A 19,128-nucleotide genomic window follows, 5' to 3' on the forward strand; every position below is an offset into this window, starting at 1 on the left:
CTCAGCTCACTGCAAGCTCCGCCTCCCGGGTTCACGCCATTCTCCTGCCTCAGCCTCCGGAGTAGCTGGGACTACAGGCGCCCGCCACCTCGCCCGGCTAGTTTTTTTTTTGTATTTTTAGTAGAGACGGGGTTTCACCATGTTAGCCAGGATGGTCTCGATCTCCTGACCTTGTGATCCGCCCGTCTCGGCCTCCCAAAGTGCTGGGATTACAGGCTTGAGCCACCGCGCCCGGCCTTTTTTTTTTTGAGACGGATTCTCTCTCTGTCGCCCAGGCTGGAATGCAGTGGTGTGATCTCAGCTCACTGCAAGCTCCGCCTCCCAGGTTCATGCCATTCTCCTGCCTCAGCCTCCCGAGTAGCTGGTATTATAGGCACACCTGCCACCACACCCGGCTAATTTTTTGTATTTTTTTTTAGAAGAGACAGAGTTTCACCATGTTAGCCTGGATGGACTCGATCTGCCCCTGACCTTGTGATCTACCCACCTCGGCCTCCCAAAGTGCTGGGATTACAGGCATGAACCACTGCACCTGGCCTGACCAGTGGTTTTCAAATGCTCTGTAGCTGTGAAACTTTTTCTTGAAATGAAATCTTTTGCAGATATGCATCTGGAAAACAGGTGAAAGGGAGCCATAGCGAAGGAAGTGGAGGCAGAGGCCCTGCCTGCCCAGCCTCCTCCTCCTCTCACAGTGCCCTCTCTGACATGTATCTTCACAGGACACTAAGGCTTCTGGGAGCACAATCTAAAAACCACTACAGTAGAATGAAGAGTGGATATAGAGACAAGATGTTCTTTGGGTTCGAGTTCCTGGTCTTGCATGTATTAGTTTATGTTGCTCTGCACATATTTTGTTAGAAGAGGATTCATCTCTCTAGGACTATCTCGACTGAGGATAAAGATAGTTCTGCTTCAGGATCCACAGGGCTGATACAAAGATTTGTGTAACAAATGTGAATGTACAATATGCACCGTGAGGCAGTATCAGGATGCAAAGTCCTTCTATTTTTCCTTTTAGTATCATTAAAAAGTGAAAACCTAAGCAAAAAACCGAATCACAACAAAACAGACAACCACGACACTAGACGTATGCAGAGGTTGTCCCTTTTCCCAGTGGTCCTGGGACTCTGGGAAGGAGAGAATATGGAATCCAAGTGATGTTTCCCCAAGGCCCCCTGCAGTAAGCAGGAAACCATTCCCACCTGCCTACCATCCCCCAGTGAGTAGTCAGACAAGGTGTTGGCCTGGATCATGGCTCTAGAATTCTGTAAGCTTATGGGGAAGTATTAGGCTCAGAAGGTGGATGCGGAGTCTCCCTACCTCCTCCTCCTGCTTTGCTGTAGGCCAGAGTGGACTGGGCAAATCAACGCTGGTCAACACGCTCTTCAAATCCCAAGTGAGCCGCAAAGCCTCCAGCTGGAACCGGGAGGAGAAGATCCCCAAGACAGTGGAGATCAAAGCTATCGGGCATGGTGAGGACCAGGCAGGGACCCCTATGGGCTTTGTTCAGTGAGTGCCTCTGCTGGAAAGGGGAAAGAATGGGGCTTATTGAGGAATAAGACCAATAAAAGGCAACCTTAAGACAGAACACACTTGAGTACTGCACTCTGAAGCAAACCCCTTAGACTGCTGGTTCAGGGAAGAGAGAGCAGGGAGCTCAAATGGAAGGAGGGGGGATTTGAGGTGGATGATAAAGTACAGGATTTGGACAGGTAGAAAGAGGTAAGGAGAGGGCAGGTGTGGTGGCTCATGCCTGTAATCCCAGCACTTCGGGAGGCCAAAGTGGGAGGATCGCTTGAGTCATGGAGTTCGAGACCATCTTGGTCAACACAGTGAAACCCTGTCTCTCTTTTTGTTTGTTTGTTTGTTTGTTTTTGGTTTTGTTTTTTGAGATGAAGTCTCGCTCTGTCGCCCAAGCTGGAGTGCAGTGGCGCGATCTCGGCTCACTGCAAGCTCCACCTTCTGGGTTCACGCCATTCTTCTGCCTCAGCCTCCTGAGCAGCTGGGACTACAGACGCCCGCCACCACACCCGGCTAATGTTTTTTATATTTTTAGTAGAGATGGGGTTTCACCATATCAGCCAGGATGGTCTTCATCTCCTGACCTCGTGATCTGCCTGCCTTAGCCTCCCAAAGTGCTGGGATAGAGCCACCGTGAGCGGCCTGAAACCCTGTCTCTTAAAAAAAAATTAGCTGGGTAAAATGGTGCATACGTGTAGTCCTAGCTATTGGGGAGGCTGAAGCAAGAGGCTCACTTGAGCTGGGTAGTTTGAGGCTACAGTGAGCAGTGATCGCACCACTGCACTCTAGCCTGGCTGACCGAGTGAGACCCTGTCTCTTAAAAAAAATAAAAGAAGAAGGAAAAAAGAAATGAGTAGAGAGGGGTTTCCAGGTACAGGGAACAGCATGAGCCATGATTATCGAGATGGAGAAGACCCTAAATTTGACTTTTCCAATAACTGATCCTGAAGAAGAGGCCTGGGTCTCCCTAGCTAGTAGGCTGCCAGGTACCCGGGGTCAGCTGTAGGACTGACCTCTCTGGTACATTTTCTTTTCACCCCCAGTGATAGAGGAAGGTGGTGTTAAAATGAAGCTGACCGTCATCGACACCCCGGGCTTTGGAGACCAAATCAACAATGAAAACTGGTATCTGTCTGCCTCTGAGATCTTTGCCCTAAAGACTCTGCTGGGAAGATACTTACTATGGTGCAGATTCATTTACGTTGAGAACCATCTGCACCCTCCATGCTCCGCAGTTCCTGACAGCCCAGGCAGAGGCCAGGGTCCCTGGGGAGCTCCACCCCTGCTAACTAACCATCCAGGAAAGCCATCGATGCGGGGGCTGAGGGGGAATCCAGCAGCAAGTATTCTAGGCCCACCAGGGAATGAGATGGATGTAAGGAGATTGCTACCAGACCATGCCTAAACTGAGCCCTAGGTCTTCTTCTTCTGATGCATCTATCTACTTTCCCCCCCATCAGCTGGGAGCCCATTGAGAAGTACATCAATGAGCAGTACGAGAAATTCCTGAAGGAGGAGGTGAACATCGCCAGGAAGAAACGCATCCCTGACACTCGTGTCCACTGCTGCCTTTACTTCATCTCCCCCACAGGACACTCGTATGTACCAACCCCGCCCCTATTGCCAGGCCCGGTCTGGTTCACATCATCTGTGTCCATTCTGGATCGGATGATCCATCCGTTGACTCAGCTAGGGAGGGCCAGATGGGCTGGAATATAGTCATGGCCCGTGACCTTGCTATTCCTCAGACTTTCCATGAGGAAGTCTGACTTCCTTGCTAGGAGGTTAAAACTGTCCAACATCAGCCACCAGTATCTGCCCACTGGTGTCCCAGCAGCACAGCACAACTGTATCAGCAAAGAGGACTTGGTGTGTGTGAGCAGAGGGCACTTCATTTATTCACCAAATACCTGCTTTGGAAAATAATTGGAGTTGGGGGGAGCAGCAAGAAGGGTGAAATAGGGCAGGGCTCCCGCATTGGGGCTGGTGTTTGGAGGGTGGGGACCCAGCTGTAGGCATTTGGAAGGTACCAGCCTGGAGTGAGGCATCATGTGTCCAGAGATGAAGGCCAACCCTTATAATGAAGTACTGTCTGATAGGCAGAATAAGACACACACAAGCGTGTTGGGAACTCTGATTGTGAGTGACGGGTGGACCCCATGAAGGAAGTGCTGGGAACAGGCAGAGAATGGAGATCCCAGGGGGCAGGCCAGCAACCTTCCTGCAGAGATTGGGGGAGGGGGTCCCATAATGTTACTAAGCCCAGATGCTGGGCCAGAGTTAAGCTCTTCAGAGAATGGCACAAGCAAGTTAGGCCCCAAATTTTGTAGGAACCAAGCAGTGATGGTAGGGGGAGGAGAGAGATGAAACAAGACTCCTGGGAACTCAACAGAAGGCTGGTTTTATCCCTCCCTAGGCTTCGACCCCCCCAGTCAGAATGAACCATCAGACAACCTGACTTAATGAGTCCCCGAGGTTGCAAAACAGAGCCAAGTTGGGGTCTCAGAGCCTGAGGTAGGATGGGGGCATAGACTGTCAGATTGTGGGAAGGGCAGGGCCCCTAGCTTGGCCCTGCAGAACTAACTCTGGGGGCTAGGAGGAGACCTGTCAAGAAGTAGTCTGATAGGCAGAACAAGGCATACACACTAGGCATGGTGGCTCTCGCCTATAATCCCAGCACTTTGGGAAGCCAAGGCAGGAAGACTGCTTGAGCCCAGGAGTTCGAGACCAGCCTGGGCAACATGGCAAGACATTGTCTCTACACAAAATTTAAAAATTAGCCAGACATGGTGGTGTGCACCTGTGGTCCCAGCTCCTCTGGAGGTGGTAAGATTGCTTGAACCCTGGAGGTCAAGGCTACCATAAGCCAATGACTATACCACTGCACTCCAGCCTGGGCGACAAAGCAAGACCCTGTCTCAAAAAAAAAAAAAAAAAAAAACAAAAAACCCACACACACAGTGTCATTTTTTGTTGTTGTTGTTGTTGTTGTTTGTTTTTTATTTTTAGGACAGACAAAAAAGGAAAAAAGGCACACACCCACAAAGACATATGAGTAGAGACAACAGTCCACAGATGCTCCAAGGAGAAAGAAATCCCTGAGTCAGAAAAGATGTCATGAAGTGGTGGTTTGAGGGGGGGCTTACAGACAGGCAGGATCTGCATGGGGACTGAAGAAGAAAAAGGCAGGTGTTGAGGCTGCTCTGCAGATGGCAGGGCAGTGGGGCTGTGTCGGAGAGGAGAGGTAGCAGCCTCTGGACCTCAGCCAGATGCCCAGCCCAGTCCTCTTCTCCTGCGGTGTCCTGGAGTGGTGGCGGTGGCTGAGTTGGGGAGGGCGAGGTGGCTCTGACGATCCCACCTTTTCTGTGACCCAGCTTGCGACCTCTGGATCTCGAGTTCATGAAACACCTCAGCAAGGTTGTGAACATCATCCCTGTCATCGCTAAGGCTGACACCATGACCCTGGAGGAGAAGTCTGAATTCAAGCAGAGGGTGAGAAGGCCTCCTGTCTTCTTTTCCTGTTCCCATCCCCTCCTTTCTCTCCACTGGCTTCAGGCCATGTCCTAGCCCTCATCATTCTGCCTTTACCCCCACCCTCAACCCTCCCCCAGTTCTCCACCCCAGCCCCTACTTAACCATTCAAAGGGCTGAGGTTGGTGGTATCTGGGGACTATGATGAAGAAAAGATGGCGCAGCTCCAGGCTGCCTTCTTCCCACCTTCCAAACCTGTCTGTGAAGACCACTGAATACATGTATCACTGTGAACATAAGAAATCACTCCTCAAACGTTAGCCTACTTGAAGGACTTGACGACTAGACTGATGATTTAGTCATCTGGCCACTAGTCCTCACTGGCATCTTCTTCTTTTTTTTTTTTTTTTTGGAGTCTCTGTCTGTTGCTCAGGTTGGAGTGCAGTGGCGCAATCTTGGCTCACTGCAAGCTCTGCCTTCCGGGTTCTCGCCATTCTCCTGCCTCAACCTCCTGAGTAGCTGGGACTATAGGTGCCTGCCACCACACCCGGCTAATTTTGTTTTTTTATTTTTAGTGGAGACGGGGTTTCACCGTGTTAGCCAGGATGGTCTTGGTTAGTCTTGATCTCCTGACCTCGTGATCTGCCCGCCTTGGCCTCCCAGAGTGCTGGGATTACAGGCTCACGGCCACTGCGTGAGCCACCGCGCCTGGCCATCACTGGCATGTTCTATAAGCTCAGTCCTGTGCTGGATGTACAGGATTGGGGAGGGGACATGTGAGAGAAATGAAAAGACAATTGCTGCCTTTAAGAAACTTAACAATTGTCTGGGGGCGGTGGCTCACGCCTGTAATCCCAGCATTTTGGGAGGCCAAGGCGGGTGGATCACCTAAGGTCAGGAGTTCGAGACCAGCCTGGCCAACATGGTGAAACCCCATTTCTACTAAAATTTAAAAATTAGCTGGGCGTAGTGGCATATGCCTGTAATCCCAGCTACTCGGGAGGCCTAGGCAGGAGAATCACTGGAACCCGGGAGGTGGAGGCTGCAGTGAGCCGAGATCGCACCACTCTGTGCAGAGCAAGACTGTCACAAACAAACAAACAAACAAGCAGACAGACAAAACTTACAATCAAATAGAACAGTGAAGAGGTCCTGGATGGTTTCCTGGAGAAGGCAAGACTTAAGTCGACCTTGAAAGAGGGCAGTCTCGGAGTAGGGGGAGCCTCACCTTTCTTCCTTCCAATCAGGAATATAACATGCAGGGATCTGAGCACTCCCCAGTGCACTCAGCTGTGCTGCTTGTGTAAATCTCAGTCTCATGGACTCTGAGATGAGCAAGCTGGTTGCGAGGCGCCTGAGACCTGAAGTTGCACCACCTAGCCTCTTCCTCCTCTCAGGCTAGGCTGTAATTGTATAGCTGGGGCTTGCATTTATTCACCATCCTCCTGCTGCTCAGGGTCTCAGAGTTCAGAGATGACTGTGGATTATCCAAGGCTGGGTTCGGCTTTCTGACCTCAGCTCACACACATAGGTGCACACACCCCTCTTTTCCATTATCCTGACACTTGACTACCTTGCTGCTTCTCCTCGCCTCTAGGTTCGCAAGGAGCTTGAAGTAAATGGCATTGAATTCTACCCCCAGAAGGAATTTGATGAGGATTTGGAGGATAAGACGGAGAATGACAAAATCAGGGTGGGTGCCTGGGGCACTGCTGCTCCACAGATGCCCCCTTGGGACCTCTGGGATGTGTATTGTGCACGTCCTCTGTCTTTTCACTTTCTGTACTCCCCCCAACCTTGCCTGACCCATACCAGAAGTGACATGGGGGGAGGAGGAGGACTATGGCCCTGGACTGTGAACCCACAAAAGGGCTCCCTGTACCAAAAAAGCCTTCTATCCCCAGACCACACAAAAGCCTTCTTTCCCCCCACAAGGTCTGGCAAAAACAGTATGTGAGGTGATGGGAGGGGCAGCAGGCAGGAAGAGCATTGGGCTGGGGTCCAGGATGATCTATGCTCTGGTCAGACCCTGCCTCAGTTTCTCCTCTGTGAAATGCAGGGCTTAGATTGAGTGGCTTATAGGCTATTTCCCCCTCTAGAATAACTTAAAAAAAATTAAATTGGCTGGACGTGGTGGCTCATGCCTGTAATCCCAGCACTCTGGGAGGCCTAGGTAGGAGAATCACTTGAGCCCAGGAGTTCAAGACCAACCTGGGCTACACGCCAAAACTTATCTCTACAAAAACTGCAAAAATTAGCCGGGTGTGGTGGCGCATGCCTGTAATCCCAGCTACTCGGGAGGCTAAGGCAGGAGAATTGCTTGAACCTAGGAGGCAGAGGTTTCAGTGAGCTGAAATCGTGCCATTGCACTCCAGCCTGGGCAATAAGAGCAAAATTCTGTCTCAAAAAAGAAAGTACAAAGCTCTCTGCAGCTTAAGGACAGTTGATTCCTGAGGTTAACCAGCCAGGCAGTGGTACAATCAGGACTGGACCCAGGACTCTTGAATCTCAGTCAGGTGCTCTTTTCAAGAGACCAAGCCTTGCCCTTGCCATCAGTGGTATCTCTGAATGAGCATCAGAGGTGTGTGGTTCAAGGCTAGAGGACCATATGCCGTCCTGCTCCTGGATGTCCAGGTTGTTGGAGGATGACGGTGCACATGTGTCTGGTTTGTGTTTCTGCCCCATATAGCAGGAAAGCATGCCTTTTGCTGTGGTGGGAAGTGACAAGGAGTACCAAGTGAATGGCAAAAGGGTCCTCGGCCGAAAAACTCCATGGGGGATCATCGAAGGTAATTCACTGCATCTTCTGAAAGAACTGGTTGCTGATCAGTTATCCAGTCACCATTTATTAAGCATCTATAGATCAAGGCACTGTCTCAGGACATATGAAATGAATGCCAGCCAGATTCTGCTCATAAGGAGCTGTATTACAGTCTCATTGAGAAGATGATGCTTACAGGCAGGAGTAACGAGAGACTGATTTAGCACCTGACTGGGTGGCACTGACTTGGTGCATCAAAGGAGTTCAGAACATGGAGAGATTAGTAAGGCCTGGAAAAACTGGAGAAAGGTTTTCATAGGAAGAGGGATGTGATCTGACAAACTGCCGAAGGGTTGTTCAGGTGTTGCCATTTCCATTTTATTATGAATGGATGTGACCTTGGGCGGGTCTTGATGATTCTGAAAGTGGTCAAAGAATCACTTCAATGATTTCATTCAATATAATAACCCTATGAAGGGAGGAGGGTGGGTGCTCCTGTTCTCAGAATATAAGCCACTAAAGCACTGGAAGCTTAGGTTAAAAGCCTTGTCCAAAGTCACATAACTTGTTAGTGGTGAAACTTGATTTCAGACGCAGATTTTGTTTTTTTTTTTTTTTTGAGAGGGAATCTTGCTCTGTCATTCAGGCTGGATGACAATCCAGCCAGTGAGCTGGCCCAATCTCAGCTCACTGCAACCTCTGCCTTCCGGGTTCAAGTAATTCTTCTGCCTCAGTCTCCCAGGTAGCTGGGACTACAGGTACAGACCCTAATTTTTGTATTTTTTATTGAGCCAAAAAAATTAGCCCAGCTAATTTTTGTATTTTTCATAGAGACGGAGTTTTGTCATGTTGATCAGGCTGGTCTTGAACTCCTGACCTCAGGTGATCCATCTGCCTTGGCCTCCCAAAATGCTGGGATTACAGGTGTGAGCCACCATGTCTGGCAATTTTATTTTTATTTTTAATAGAGGTGGGGTCTCATTATATTACCCAGGCTAATCTCGAACTCCTGGGCTCAAGTAATCCTCCCACCTTGGCCCCCCAAAGTGCTGGGATTACAGGCGTGTGCCATGGCACCCAGCCCCTTGTCTTAATCCTCATTCTGTTCCAACAGTGCTTTGCCAGTGATTTGCAAATACTAGGTATTCAATATATGTTGAATTGGATTTGTCATGTAGTGCATGACCTTTTTAAAATGGCTCAATTATTTTCTCTGTGGTACTTCCAATCGGATTATAAGCTTCTGAAGAATGGGAAGTGTGTCTTAGGCCTTGGCCAGTTTCTCAGACTCAGTATTAGTTTTCTCTTCTATAAAATGGTAAAAATTTTAGTCCCTCTTGGCTACTATTCCACAGCGTCTAGAAGAGTGTTGTGCCCATTGTAGCTGCTTAATAAATATTTGTTCAATGAATCAAATCCAGTACACCCAAGTAAGCAAACCTCTGGAAGGGTTAGAAAAAATAACCTGTCCCATAGCTTTCTCCTAAATGCCTCCGTGACCCGAACAGACGTTCACCTCCTGGGTGTTGCTGTATTGATGAACTGACTACCTGTTTTGCTTTGTTTTGTCTTGTTCATAGTGGAAAACCTCAATCACTGTGAGTTTGCCCTGCTTCGAGACTTTGTCATCAGGTAGGATGTCTCCCCTCCAGCTGTGTCCTGATGGCAAGCTGAATTATTTGGGGTCAGGGTCTACATATTCAGATTCATCTCCTGCATCTCCAGGTCTCTCTGACGGAGCTTTCTGCCCCAGTTCCAGCTCCTGTCACAGACTGGAAGGGGCTGTAGAAGAATCCTTAGCTCCTGGGAGTGGGTCCCAGTCATTGGGTCCAGTCACTCGAAGTGATGTGTGTCACCGCCTCCTCTTCCTGCCCCTAATTGCAGCCCTCTTCTTCTTACCCTGTGTCCTCTAGGACCCACCTCCAGGACCTCAAGGAAGTGACACACAACATCCACTATGAGACTTACAGGGCCAAGCGGCTCAATGACAACGGAGGCCTCCCTCCGGTGAGCGTGGACACAGAGGAAAGCCACAACAGTAACCCATGACGACCACTTCTCTGTGTCATCACACATACCCACTTCACACACACACATCCCAAATACCACCACCAACCACCTTCTTCCTCTCAACTCTGTCCCGCAGGCAGGCCTGTCTGGTATTTGTGGAGCATCTTGTCTACATTGTGTGTGTGTGTGTGTGTGTGTGTGTGTGTGTGTGTGTGTGTGTGTAAGAGAGAGCGAGAGAGCCTGTGTGTGTGCATGCAGGGGTGAGGTATTTTCACTGCCCTCCCTGGAGAGTCCCTTGTAAGTTTGGCTCCTCCATGCCTGTCCATTATCTGTCTCCTTTCCTTGTGTCCCAAAACAAAGCTGTTTTGCCTCACTCAGGAGATCTCGGGGAGGTTTCATTTAAAAGTGTTGGGAGCAGGTGAGCCACAGGCAACTCTTCTCTTGGAACCTGCACACAATCTGGGGCTATAGAGATTCTCCAAGGACAGATGGCAGCGGAACTAGACCTGAGTAGGGGGCAGGGAGTTCAGGACAACCCTCCCTGTAAGTGGGGGGTGGTCTGGAGGTAAGGCAGGGGACTCCTGGGACAAGAAAGGCCATGAGAAGGCAGAGAAGTAGGCCAGAGCTGGGTTCATGCAGAAAGCATCAGTGCCTACAAGTGGAGCTCCACCCTTCAGTCTGTGTCGTGTTCACTGTCCCAAAGCTACCACCTGTCACCAGAGCCTACTGCTGCTCTCCACTCACCTGGCCTCTGCTGCTGGGTCAGTGCCTGTCTCTGCTTCCCACTCTGTCTTCTTTCTCCCTTTCCCTCCTTCCCTCATACACTGCTTTCTCTCCCTCTCTCCTGCCTGTCTCTGACATCTCTCACTTCCTTTTAGATGAATCTACTTTAGGTTCATTCCTATATTTAGCATTTATGCCCAGTCTGCTTCCAGAAATGACTTTAGGCTGCCTTCACATAAAATCACAAAAGTACAGGACAGTACAAACTGAGATTGCCAGAGAAATCTGGGGCAAAGAAAGGAATAGGAAAGAAAGTTTCTGTAGTCAAGCACTGGAACAGGCCCTGAGCTCATAGGCAGCCAGTGCAAAGAGGGAAACACAGTGAGTTATGCAGTTCCCAGTGTCTAGTTAAAGGAAGCGCACATGCTAGTCACGTGAGACAACCTTTTATGGGGACATCAGATACTAGAACTAATTCTAAAGAAGTATCAGAAACAATATACATTATTTGTCTTTCTTAGTGATTTGGCTTCAAAGACAGAATTTTGACCACACCTCCCTTTTCCCTGTCAGACTTCTCTCCCTTCTAAGCAGGCTTCTCTGTTGCTCCATTTGCCTCATACATACTTGACCTCTCTTTTCAATTCCCCATCACTTTTGTGCTGAAGCTAATTACATTTATGTCTGTCTTTCTCTGCTTTTCCCTAATTCCCTCTCCTCCCGACTCCTACAGACATTCCCAATGATACCCACCCTCATACATTTAGGTTTTTCTTGCCTTTCCCTGAAGCCCTATATTTATTAATGCATATATTTTCCCCATTTGTTTTACAAGTAAGTTACTCTTTTCCTTTAATCTGTAAGATTCATGAAATTTGGGGCCGGGGAAACAATTTAGCCTTAGGAACGGGAAAACACCAAGTGAAACTGTTTACAATAACCTCATACAACCTCCTGTCCCATTTCCTGGTTCAGCCTAGGTGTTTCACTGGTCCTCTACGAATCCCAGCACTTATAATCCCAGTCTTTTATCACTCAGGTGCTAGGAAAAAACATAGACTCAAGACCCAAGATTCAGTGGACCAGGAGAAAGGTGGGGGGTGGTCAGGTCACTGGTGACCCCAAACCTATGGTCTCGATCTTTCCTGGAGGCTGCCAACCCAGCCCTCATCCTCCCTTGCTCACAAAGTTACAGGGTAGGCACCTGTCAGGATAGAACAGCAGCAGTGCTACAGCCCAGAGGTTACTACACTTCAACAGAACAGGGATCCTTGGCTGCTATAGAAGCAGTCCTGTTTGGAGACCTTGGACCAGCAGGGGAAGATCTATGGGCATGGGAGGTGGGCGTTGGAGAGGCTGAGTAGGAATGGTGCCTGGCACCCCTGAACCATAATCTCAGCCTCCCTGGAGAAGCTATTTTATATGTCTTCTGCCAGCTGCTGGTCTCCACACCCTCAACCGTTCTCAACCCCCCTGCAGGGAGAAGGCCTCCTGGGCACTGTCCTTCCACCTGTGCCAGCCACCCCCTGCCCCACTGCTGAATGAAGTCCATTTCAAGCGCTGCTTCTCCCTCCATTCCTCTCAGCTGTTATTGCTTCAGGGCCAGGCCCTTTTTAGTGCTGTGCTCGTCCAGCTCACCACCACAGCCCCTCTCAGCCCTCAGTAGGTGGGAGGGGCCAGCTGCCTCTTTAGGACAGTTGCATCTTCCATTTATTCAAACCACTCCTCTCCTCCCAGTGGAGTGGGGTTCTGCCAGCACTGCCCTACCACATCATCTGTGTCAGCCGGTCCCAGCCCATCTGCAAGGCGATAGAACTCATTAAGAGTTTCTTCTGCCCTTGTAAGCCCATCCCAGCTACTTGTAACCATCTCTAAGGGCAATGGCATTGCTCCCTACTCATTCATCTGCATGAGCTACTCTTGGCTTCCTTAAAAAGTCAAGAAAGCAATTTTTCTGCTTACTAGATTCATTGAGATCAATTGTGTGAGCCCCAACGTGGGACAAGGGTGTCTCCTTCATCACTTAAAAGTATTCATGAGGGTGGGTCACTACAGATGTTGGGGAGCAAGGGCTAGGATCACTTTTTAAAAAATCACCACTTGTGGCTGGCCCAGAGTGCGGTTGTACATCCTCCTCACCTCATAACGCAGCTACCAAGGAAGAATGGTTTTCCTAAGAAGACATTGCTGGAGTTGACGTTCTTCTGTCCAAACAAACAAACAAAAACTAAATACACAAACCCCCAGAAACCCACAATACATACATGCTAAGGAAAAACTAACACCCTTCTGTCCACTCAGCAATAAGAAGGATCTCTTCCCACCTACCCTACCTACTTCTACCCCCAACCCCCTTCCCCATTAATGTGAGTAATGAATTAGCCTGGCCACAGGTGGTCACTGTAGGCTAATGGAAAATACCCAAGGGAGGGCAAAGCCCCCCATCAGATGCATGAATGTTTGCGAATGTTGACTGCCACTGCCCCACACACTGTGTCTTTATAGAATTCCCCTTTGCCCACCCCCTCCCTGTCTCCACCTGGACACAACTTGCTCAAAGGCTGGTGACTTGTGGGCCATTCATCTACAACCAAGTCCTGATGGAGCAAGAGGCCCATACCTAGGGGATGCAAGAACGACCCATTTCTAAAATGTTACCAGTCCCAGCCAATCTTATGGTGACATTACAGTTAAATTTCCCAATTGAAAACAAGCAAACAGACACTCAAACTGGTCCTGTAATTGTTGCTAGACTTTATGTGTTGTACAACTAAACATTGCTGTTTGAACAGTAACTGCTTGGCCTGTCTTATTTGTGCTCCTTGACCAAATCAGCCGTTATGTCATCTCACCCATGTGTGGAGGGTGAGACTCTCTTGGTAAGAAATAGCTACAGATATTAGAGATGAAAACACCTTGTGAGGTCAGTTCATGTTCAGTTGGCGTGAGGTCGGGCCTCAGTCATTATTTTCTAGTGTTTTATATCCAAAGTGAGTAATGGATGGGAGGTTGAGGTGGGAGGATGGCTTGAGCATGGGAGGTTGGAGGTGCAGTGAGCTGAGATCATACCACTGTGCTCCAGCCTGGGCAACAGAGCAAGACCCTGTCTCAAAAAAAAAAAAAAAAAAAAACAACCCAAAAAAAAACAACAAAATGAGTGATGGAACTATCGCACCTGACCTTGAAGGATGCTGTGGAAAGCACAGCCTGTCTCCTGTGAAAATGATGCTTATTTCCATTCAGTTAACTTTCTGGCTTTCCCCTCCTTTTTCCTGAATGTGTAAGGACCAAGTCTATGAAAGGAGTGGCCTGGCTGGGCGTGGTGGCTCATGCCTGTAATCCCAGAACTTTGGGAGGCCAAGGCAGGAAGATCACTTGCGCCTAGGAGTTCAAGACCAGCCTGGGCAATACAACGAGACCCTGTCTCAAAAATAAATACATAAAAAATAAATAAAATAAAAGGAGTGGACCCATCTTACCTAGATACCTGCTTATTTTACAGTGAATAAGGATTAAAACTTAAGCACTAGCTTGTATCTTTCTTGAACTTAAACCAACCCTTCCTCTCCTTAAGGTGCACACTCTTTATGGTAGCCAGCAAATAACACAATATTTCCTTATATATTATTTCTCTGAACGTGACAACTGTAGGCAGTTATGTTTGAGGCCTCAACATTCTGTAGGCTGAGTGCAAGGTACAGATGAATGGTGGGAAGTGGTTTGGAGGGGTCAGAGTTGGAGGAAGACGAGGCAGGAGGCTCTTGGAGTGATTGAAGTAAAATGATAAGGGCAGGAAGTAGAGTAGCATCATGACACTGAGATGGAGAGAAATGAAATGTGAGTTACAAAGCAGTTTGATGAACATAAAATGTCACAGCTGAAAGAAACCTGAGAGCTCTTCTATTCAATGCCTTCATACAGATACATGGAAACTGAAGTCCCGAGAACATAATAATCTTTGCCCAAGGTTGCTCTAGTAAGTCTTGTATTTTGAAGTAAATTTTCTGAAATCAAGGTACATTTACAATTGATGGGATGTCAGTTTATTTGGCAACTTTTTTTTTCCTCGGTACATGAAAAATTGTTGCATCTTATACTTAATAGCATCTTAAATTCCATGAAATACAGTAGTCAAGAAGAGGTTTACATCTCTTTGAAGATCTTTTTAATCTCTTTGAAGATCTCTGATACTATTTGTGAAGTTTGTTTTTATTATTTGAAATAGGGTCTTGCTCTGCCGCCCAGGCTGGAGTGTGGTGGTGTGATCACCGCTCACTGCCATCCCCAGCTTCCATCTCCCTGGCTCAAGCGATCCTCCTGCCGCAGCCTCCTGAGTAGCTGGGACTACAGGTGTAAGCCACCACACCTGGCTAATTAAAAAAAAAAAAATTCGGCCGGGCGCGGTGGCTCAAGCCTGTAATCCCAGCACTTTGGGAGACCGAGACGGGCGGATCACGAGGTCAGGAGATCGAGACCATCCTGGCTAACACGGTGAAACCCCGTCTCTACTAAAAAATACAAAAAAGTAGCCGGGTGAGGTGGCGGGCGCCTGTAGTCCCAGCTACTCGGGAGGCTGAGGCAGGAGAATGGCGTAAACCTGGGAGGCGGAGCTTGCAGTGAGCTGAGATCCGGCCACTGCACCCCAGCCTGGGCGGCAGAGCAAGACTCCGTCTCAAAAAAAAAAAAAAAAAAAAAAATCGGTAGAGACAAGGCTCACTATGTTGCCCAGGCTGGTTTTGAACCCCTGAGCTCAAGCGACCCTCCCGCCTGGGCCTCCCAAAGTGCTGGGATTACAGGCGTAAGCCACTGCGCCCGGCCTGTATTTGTGAAGCTTAAAGGAAATAAGAACATGTACAACATTTTAGTCCTCAAAGCAATTCCGGTATAACGTGTCCCACCCCATTCCCACCATCACCCTGGAGGAAGCAGGGCAGGCATGAAAGATAACCCAGAGACAAAGGCGCTTTCGATCCTGGAACTGGCAGGGACTCGATCCTGAAACTGGCAGGGACTCGCTCAAGGGCTTCTGGGCCTCCGCTGGTGGAAGAAAGTTCTGCGGGCCTAGGGAGGCGAGGAGTTGTTCTGGACCCTTTCTCTGAAAGGCAGCGGTTTCCTGGCCGGGCGAGGAGGGCACAGGGAAATCCTGGCTGGGGTTCTCGTGACGGCTGCCTTTAATTTTCATTCCTAACAGGACCAACCCAAGTCCATACCTAAAGGCAGGGGGCTAATGGGGCAGGTGAGGTCGGGTGGCCACTCACCTATCACTCACCCCTTCTTGCTCTGGGGGGCGGAGCCAATTCTCAGGACCCGCCCCTTTATCCCCTTTCTCGGCGGGGGCCTCCACCCTGACCCCGCCCCCCGCCCTGCCTCGCCACGTGACCCGCTCTCGCTCCTCCTCCTCCTTACGTCATAATCTGCGCCCTCCCCCTCAGAGCCACGCCAAACGACTTGGCGCAGGTCCCGTCCCTTTCCATCTACGGGGCGGCAGGAGGAGGCCCGAAGCAAGATGGCGGTGAATCAGAGCCACACCGAGAACCGCCGCGGGGTCCTCATCCCTAACGGTGAAAGGTGCCTTAGGGGAATCACGGCGTGCTGTCGGAGGAGAGGAGATGAAGGGGATAGACATCGCAGCTCGCAAGATCTCAGCGAGTCAGGGACTTTGCCGCCTTTTTTGGGCGCGGCGCTTTTAGCTCCGCCCCCGACCGTTGGGAGCGGGCGCCCGCTCACTAGTGTTGCGGCTTGTGGAGGTGGCGGAGGCTGGAACGTGTGGCCTCGCGCGTTTGAGGGGCGGGGGTGGGAAGGTGCCTCTTCATGGCGCAGGGCCGAGGCGCGTGCCTCCTCAGGGCGGGGAGGGGATGCGAGCCGCGTGTCTCCTTTTAAGAAAGGCAGGAGCTGACTGGTGCTGGTGAGCAGCCGGGGGCCCTCGGTGGCAGCGCGGCTGCCCTTGGGTGCCTGTGACTTTGTTTGATGAGGACAGGTACTGGGCGTATATCTCCCCCTACTCCCAGGAACAAAGTGTCGCCCTTTGGTAAGAGGGATGAGGAGGTGGAGTGTGGATTATTCTGGAAAGATCTCGAACTGTTGTGGGGCTTCTCCTTGGCTCTCGGAACTTTCCAAAGCCCTGTTTCCTCCTTGCTCCAACCAGGGAGATGTCTGCTTTTAAAAACAGAAGATTGAAAAGATTGAGGCCAGGTGCAGTGGCTCATGCCTGTAATCCCAACACTTTGGAAAGCTGAAGTGGCCCAGGAGTTTGAGACAAGCCTGGGCAACACAGTGAGACCCCATCTCTACAAAAAGTAGAAAATTAGCGGGGCATGGTGGTGTGCACCCATAATCCCAGCTGCTTGGGACTCTGTGGTAGGAGGATCGCTTGAACCCAGGAGTTCGGGCTGCAGTGAGCCCAGATTGTACCACTGCACTCTAGCCTGGGTGACAGAGCCAGATCCGGTCTTAAAATAAAAGATGGGACTGAACAGATGCCTGGGCAGAATGAAGCACTCTTGGTCGCGGGAAGCTGTGGGACTTACACCAGTTGCTTTGCTCCTTGTGGTGCCTGCTGCTGGCCCCTGAGCTCTCTGCTGGAGCAGACTCAGCCAGAGGGGTGCCCATCTCCACCTTCAAGGCAGACTTGTTCACTAAGGGCTGACTCCACTGCGCTCCCTTCTTTACCCCACACGCCCCCTTTCCCGTTTCCCACACTCAAACTCAGTCTCCCCCGCTGTGCAGTTCTAAATTACGCTCCTTTCTGGGCTCTGACTTGCCCTCAATTTCCTTTTCTTCCACCTAGCGTTGAAACTCAAGCTGGATGATGTGCTTGGGACCAGCATACCAAGGTCAGTTTGAATGTAGTCAGGAAGATTGAGGTAGACATTACCAAATGTTGATACCCAAATCTTTTCTTCTATCTTTCCTTCCTCCAGAAAGTTTTCTTGACAGATTTATATGGGCCTTAGAGGTTGTATGTCCTCACGTGCTTCCTATGTACCTCTGCTGCTTTGTTACATTTTGTGGTAGATGATTGCTCACCACTCTGACAGTGGTGTCCCCGAGCGCACTTACTGGGAGCCATTTGAGCATTTGTCATTCCAAGGTGTGAAGCCATTTCTTTTCTTTTTTTTTTTTTTTAAAGATATTTTTATTTCTCCAAATTTGTTATTTATTAGGAGTGACTGAAATAAAAAATATAATTGGGTCCCATCATCATCATCATCGAAATGGCTTTAAGAGAAAACTGGTCAGATGAATATTATTGCTTCCCATTTCCAACCAATAAATAGTTGCCACTGATAAATTGACAGCGAGGAGTCTGTCAAGAATGCTCGGCCGGGCGCGGTGGCTCAAGCCTGTAATCCCAGCACTTTGGGAGGCCGAGACGGGCGGATCACGAGGTCAGGAGATCGAGACCATCCTGGCTAACATGGTGAAACCCCGTCTCTACTAAAAATACAAAAAACTAGCCGGGCGAGGTGGCGGGCGCCTGTAGTCCCAGCTACTCGGGAGGCTGAGGCAGGAGAATGGCGTAAACCCGGGGGGCGGAGCTTGCAGTGAGCTGAGATCCAGCCACTGCACTCCAGCCTGGGCGACAGAGCGAGACTCTGTCTCAAAAAAAAAAAAAAAAAAAAAAAGAATGCTCAAGATAGCTGGGCGCGGTGGCTCACGTCTGTAATCCCAGCACTTTGGGAGGCCGAGGCGGGTGGATCACAACGTCAGGAGTTCAGGACCAGCCTGACCAATATGGTGAAACCCCGTCTCTACTAAAAATACAAAAAAAAAAAAAAAAAGCCAGGAATGGTGGCAGGTGCCTGTAGTCACAGCTACTCAGGAGGCTGAGGCAGGAGAGTTGCTTGACCCCAAAAGGTGGAGGTTGCAGTGAGCCGAGATTGTGCCACTGCATTCCACCCTGGGCAATAGAGGGAGACTCCATCTCAAAAAAAAAAAAAAAAAAAAAGAATGCTGAAGATATGTTATATAATACAACATGCCTGTTCACAGAGGGAAAAATCCTAGGAAATAACTTACGTGTACTTCTTGGTTTTATCATACAAGAGAAGCACAAAAGCACCACCCATGCCTCTGAGAACATTGGACCATGCACCCTTGAAGAAAGCTTTTGCCTCCTTCATCATGAGTAATCTTCCTCCAGCAGTCAAGTGTGCCTGTGTACAAGATATCAGTTCCTTTGCATCCTGACTGCATCATCATGCAGCGGCGAACGGTGTTAAATGGATAGGAAGTCAACCCAGCAACGGCAGTGACAGTCTGTGCATCATCCAGCTGATGACGATGTGAGTGTCCTTGGGATCTGGAAGCTTCCCTTTGCAGTGTCATAGATACTGAAGTAGGCAGCAAGCAGCTCGATAGATAATACCCTGCACAGACGTGTTAAAGCCTTGGTACAGTCTCTTAATCTCATCAGATTTGTAGATCTTAACCAGGCGGTCACCGAAGACTTGGAATTCCCTTTCAGCTCTAGCTTTGCCCACATCAGCTGCTAGACGAGTATGGGCAAAATCAAGAGGGTACACAAAACACAAGGACATGGCCCCAGTGGTACCGCCTGATGCTAGATTCCCTGCAAAGTAGCACCAAAACTGGGACCTCTTGTCCATACCACCCAGGAAGAGCCTCTTGTATTTATCTTT

At 49.5% G+C, this 19,128-nt stretch overlaps 2 protein-coding genes across 4 annotated transcripts in view; both read left to right on the forward strand.

The window, feature by feature from the left end:
• The window catches only part of SEPTIN3 (septin 3), a 28,133-nt gene extending 14,852 nt beyond the window's left edge, over positions 1-13,281 (forward strand). Inside the window, 9 exon segments of the mRNA XM_011712183.3 lie at positions 1,344-1,472; positions 2,565-2,646; positions 2,982-3,119; positions 4,896-5,013; positions 6,590-6,685; positions 7,682-7,781; positions 9,334-9,385; positions 9,667-9,760; positions 11,966-13,281. Coding sequence (XP_011710485.2) covers positions 1,344-1,472; positions 2,565-2,646; positions 2,982-3,119; positions 4,896-5,013; positions 6,590-6,685; positions 7,682-7,781; positions 9,334-9,385; positions 9,667-9,760; positions 11,966-12,031 — 875 coding nt within the window. The 3' untranslated portion in view covers positions 12,032-13,281.
• A 2,620-nt stretch (positions 13,282-15,901) lies between these two features.
• LOC105464357 (WBP2 N-terminal like) overlaps positions 15,902-19,128 on the forward strand; it is a 40,685-nt gene continuing 37,458 nt past the window's right edge. Inside the window, exons 1-3 of one of the 3 annotated variants that reach the window (XM_071080668.1) lie at positions 15,902-16,054; positions 17,274-17,319; positions 18,533-18,771. In XM_071080668.1, the coding sequence (XP_070936769.1) occupies positions 18,764-18,771 (8 nt within the window). In that variant the 5' untranslated portion in view covers positions 15,902-16,054; positions 17,274-17,319; positions 18,533-18,763. The remainder of the gene's footprint in view (positions 16,055-17,273; positions 17,320-18,532; positions 18,772-19,128) is intronic. The other 2 variants (XM_071080669.1, XM_011712179.2) reach the window with 2 other exon arrangements.

This window comes from Macaca nemestrina, chromosome 15 (genome assembly GCF_043159975.1).
Source record: "Macaca nemestrina isolate mMacNem1 chromosome 15, mMacNem.hap1, whole genome shotgun sequence".
Classification (NCBI taxonomy): domain Eukaryota; kingdom Metazoa; phylum Chordata; class Mammalia; order Primates; family Cercopithecidae; genus Macaca; species Macaca nemestrina.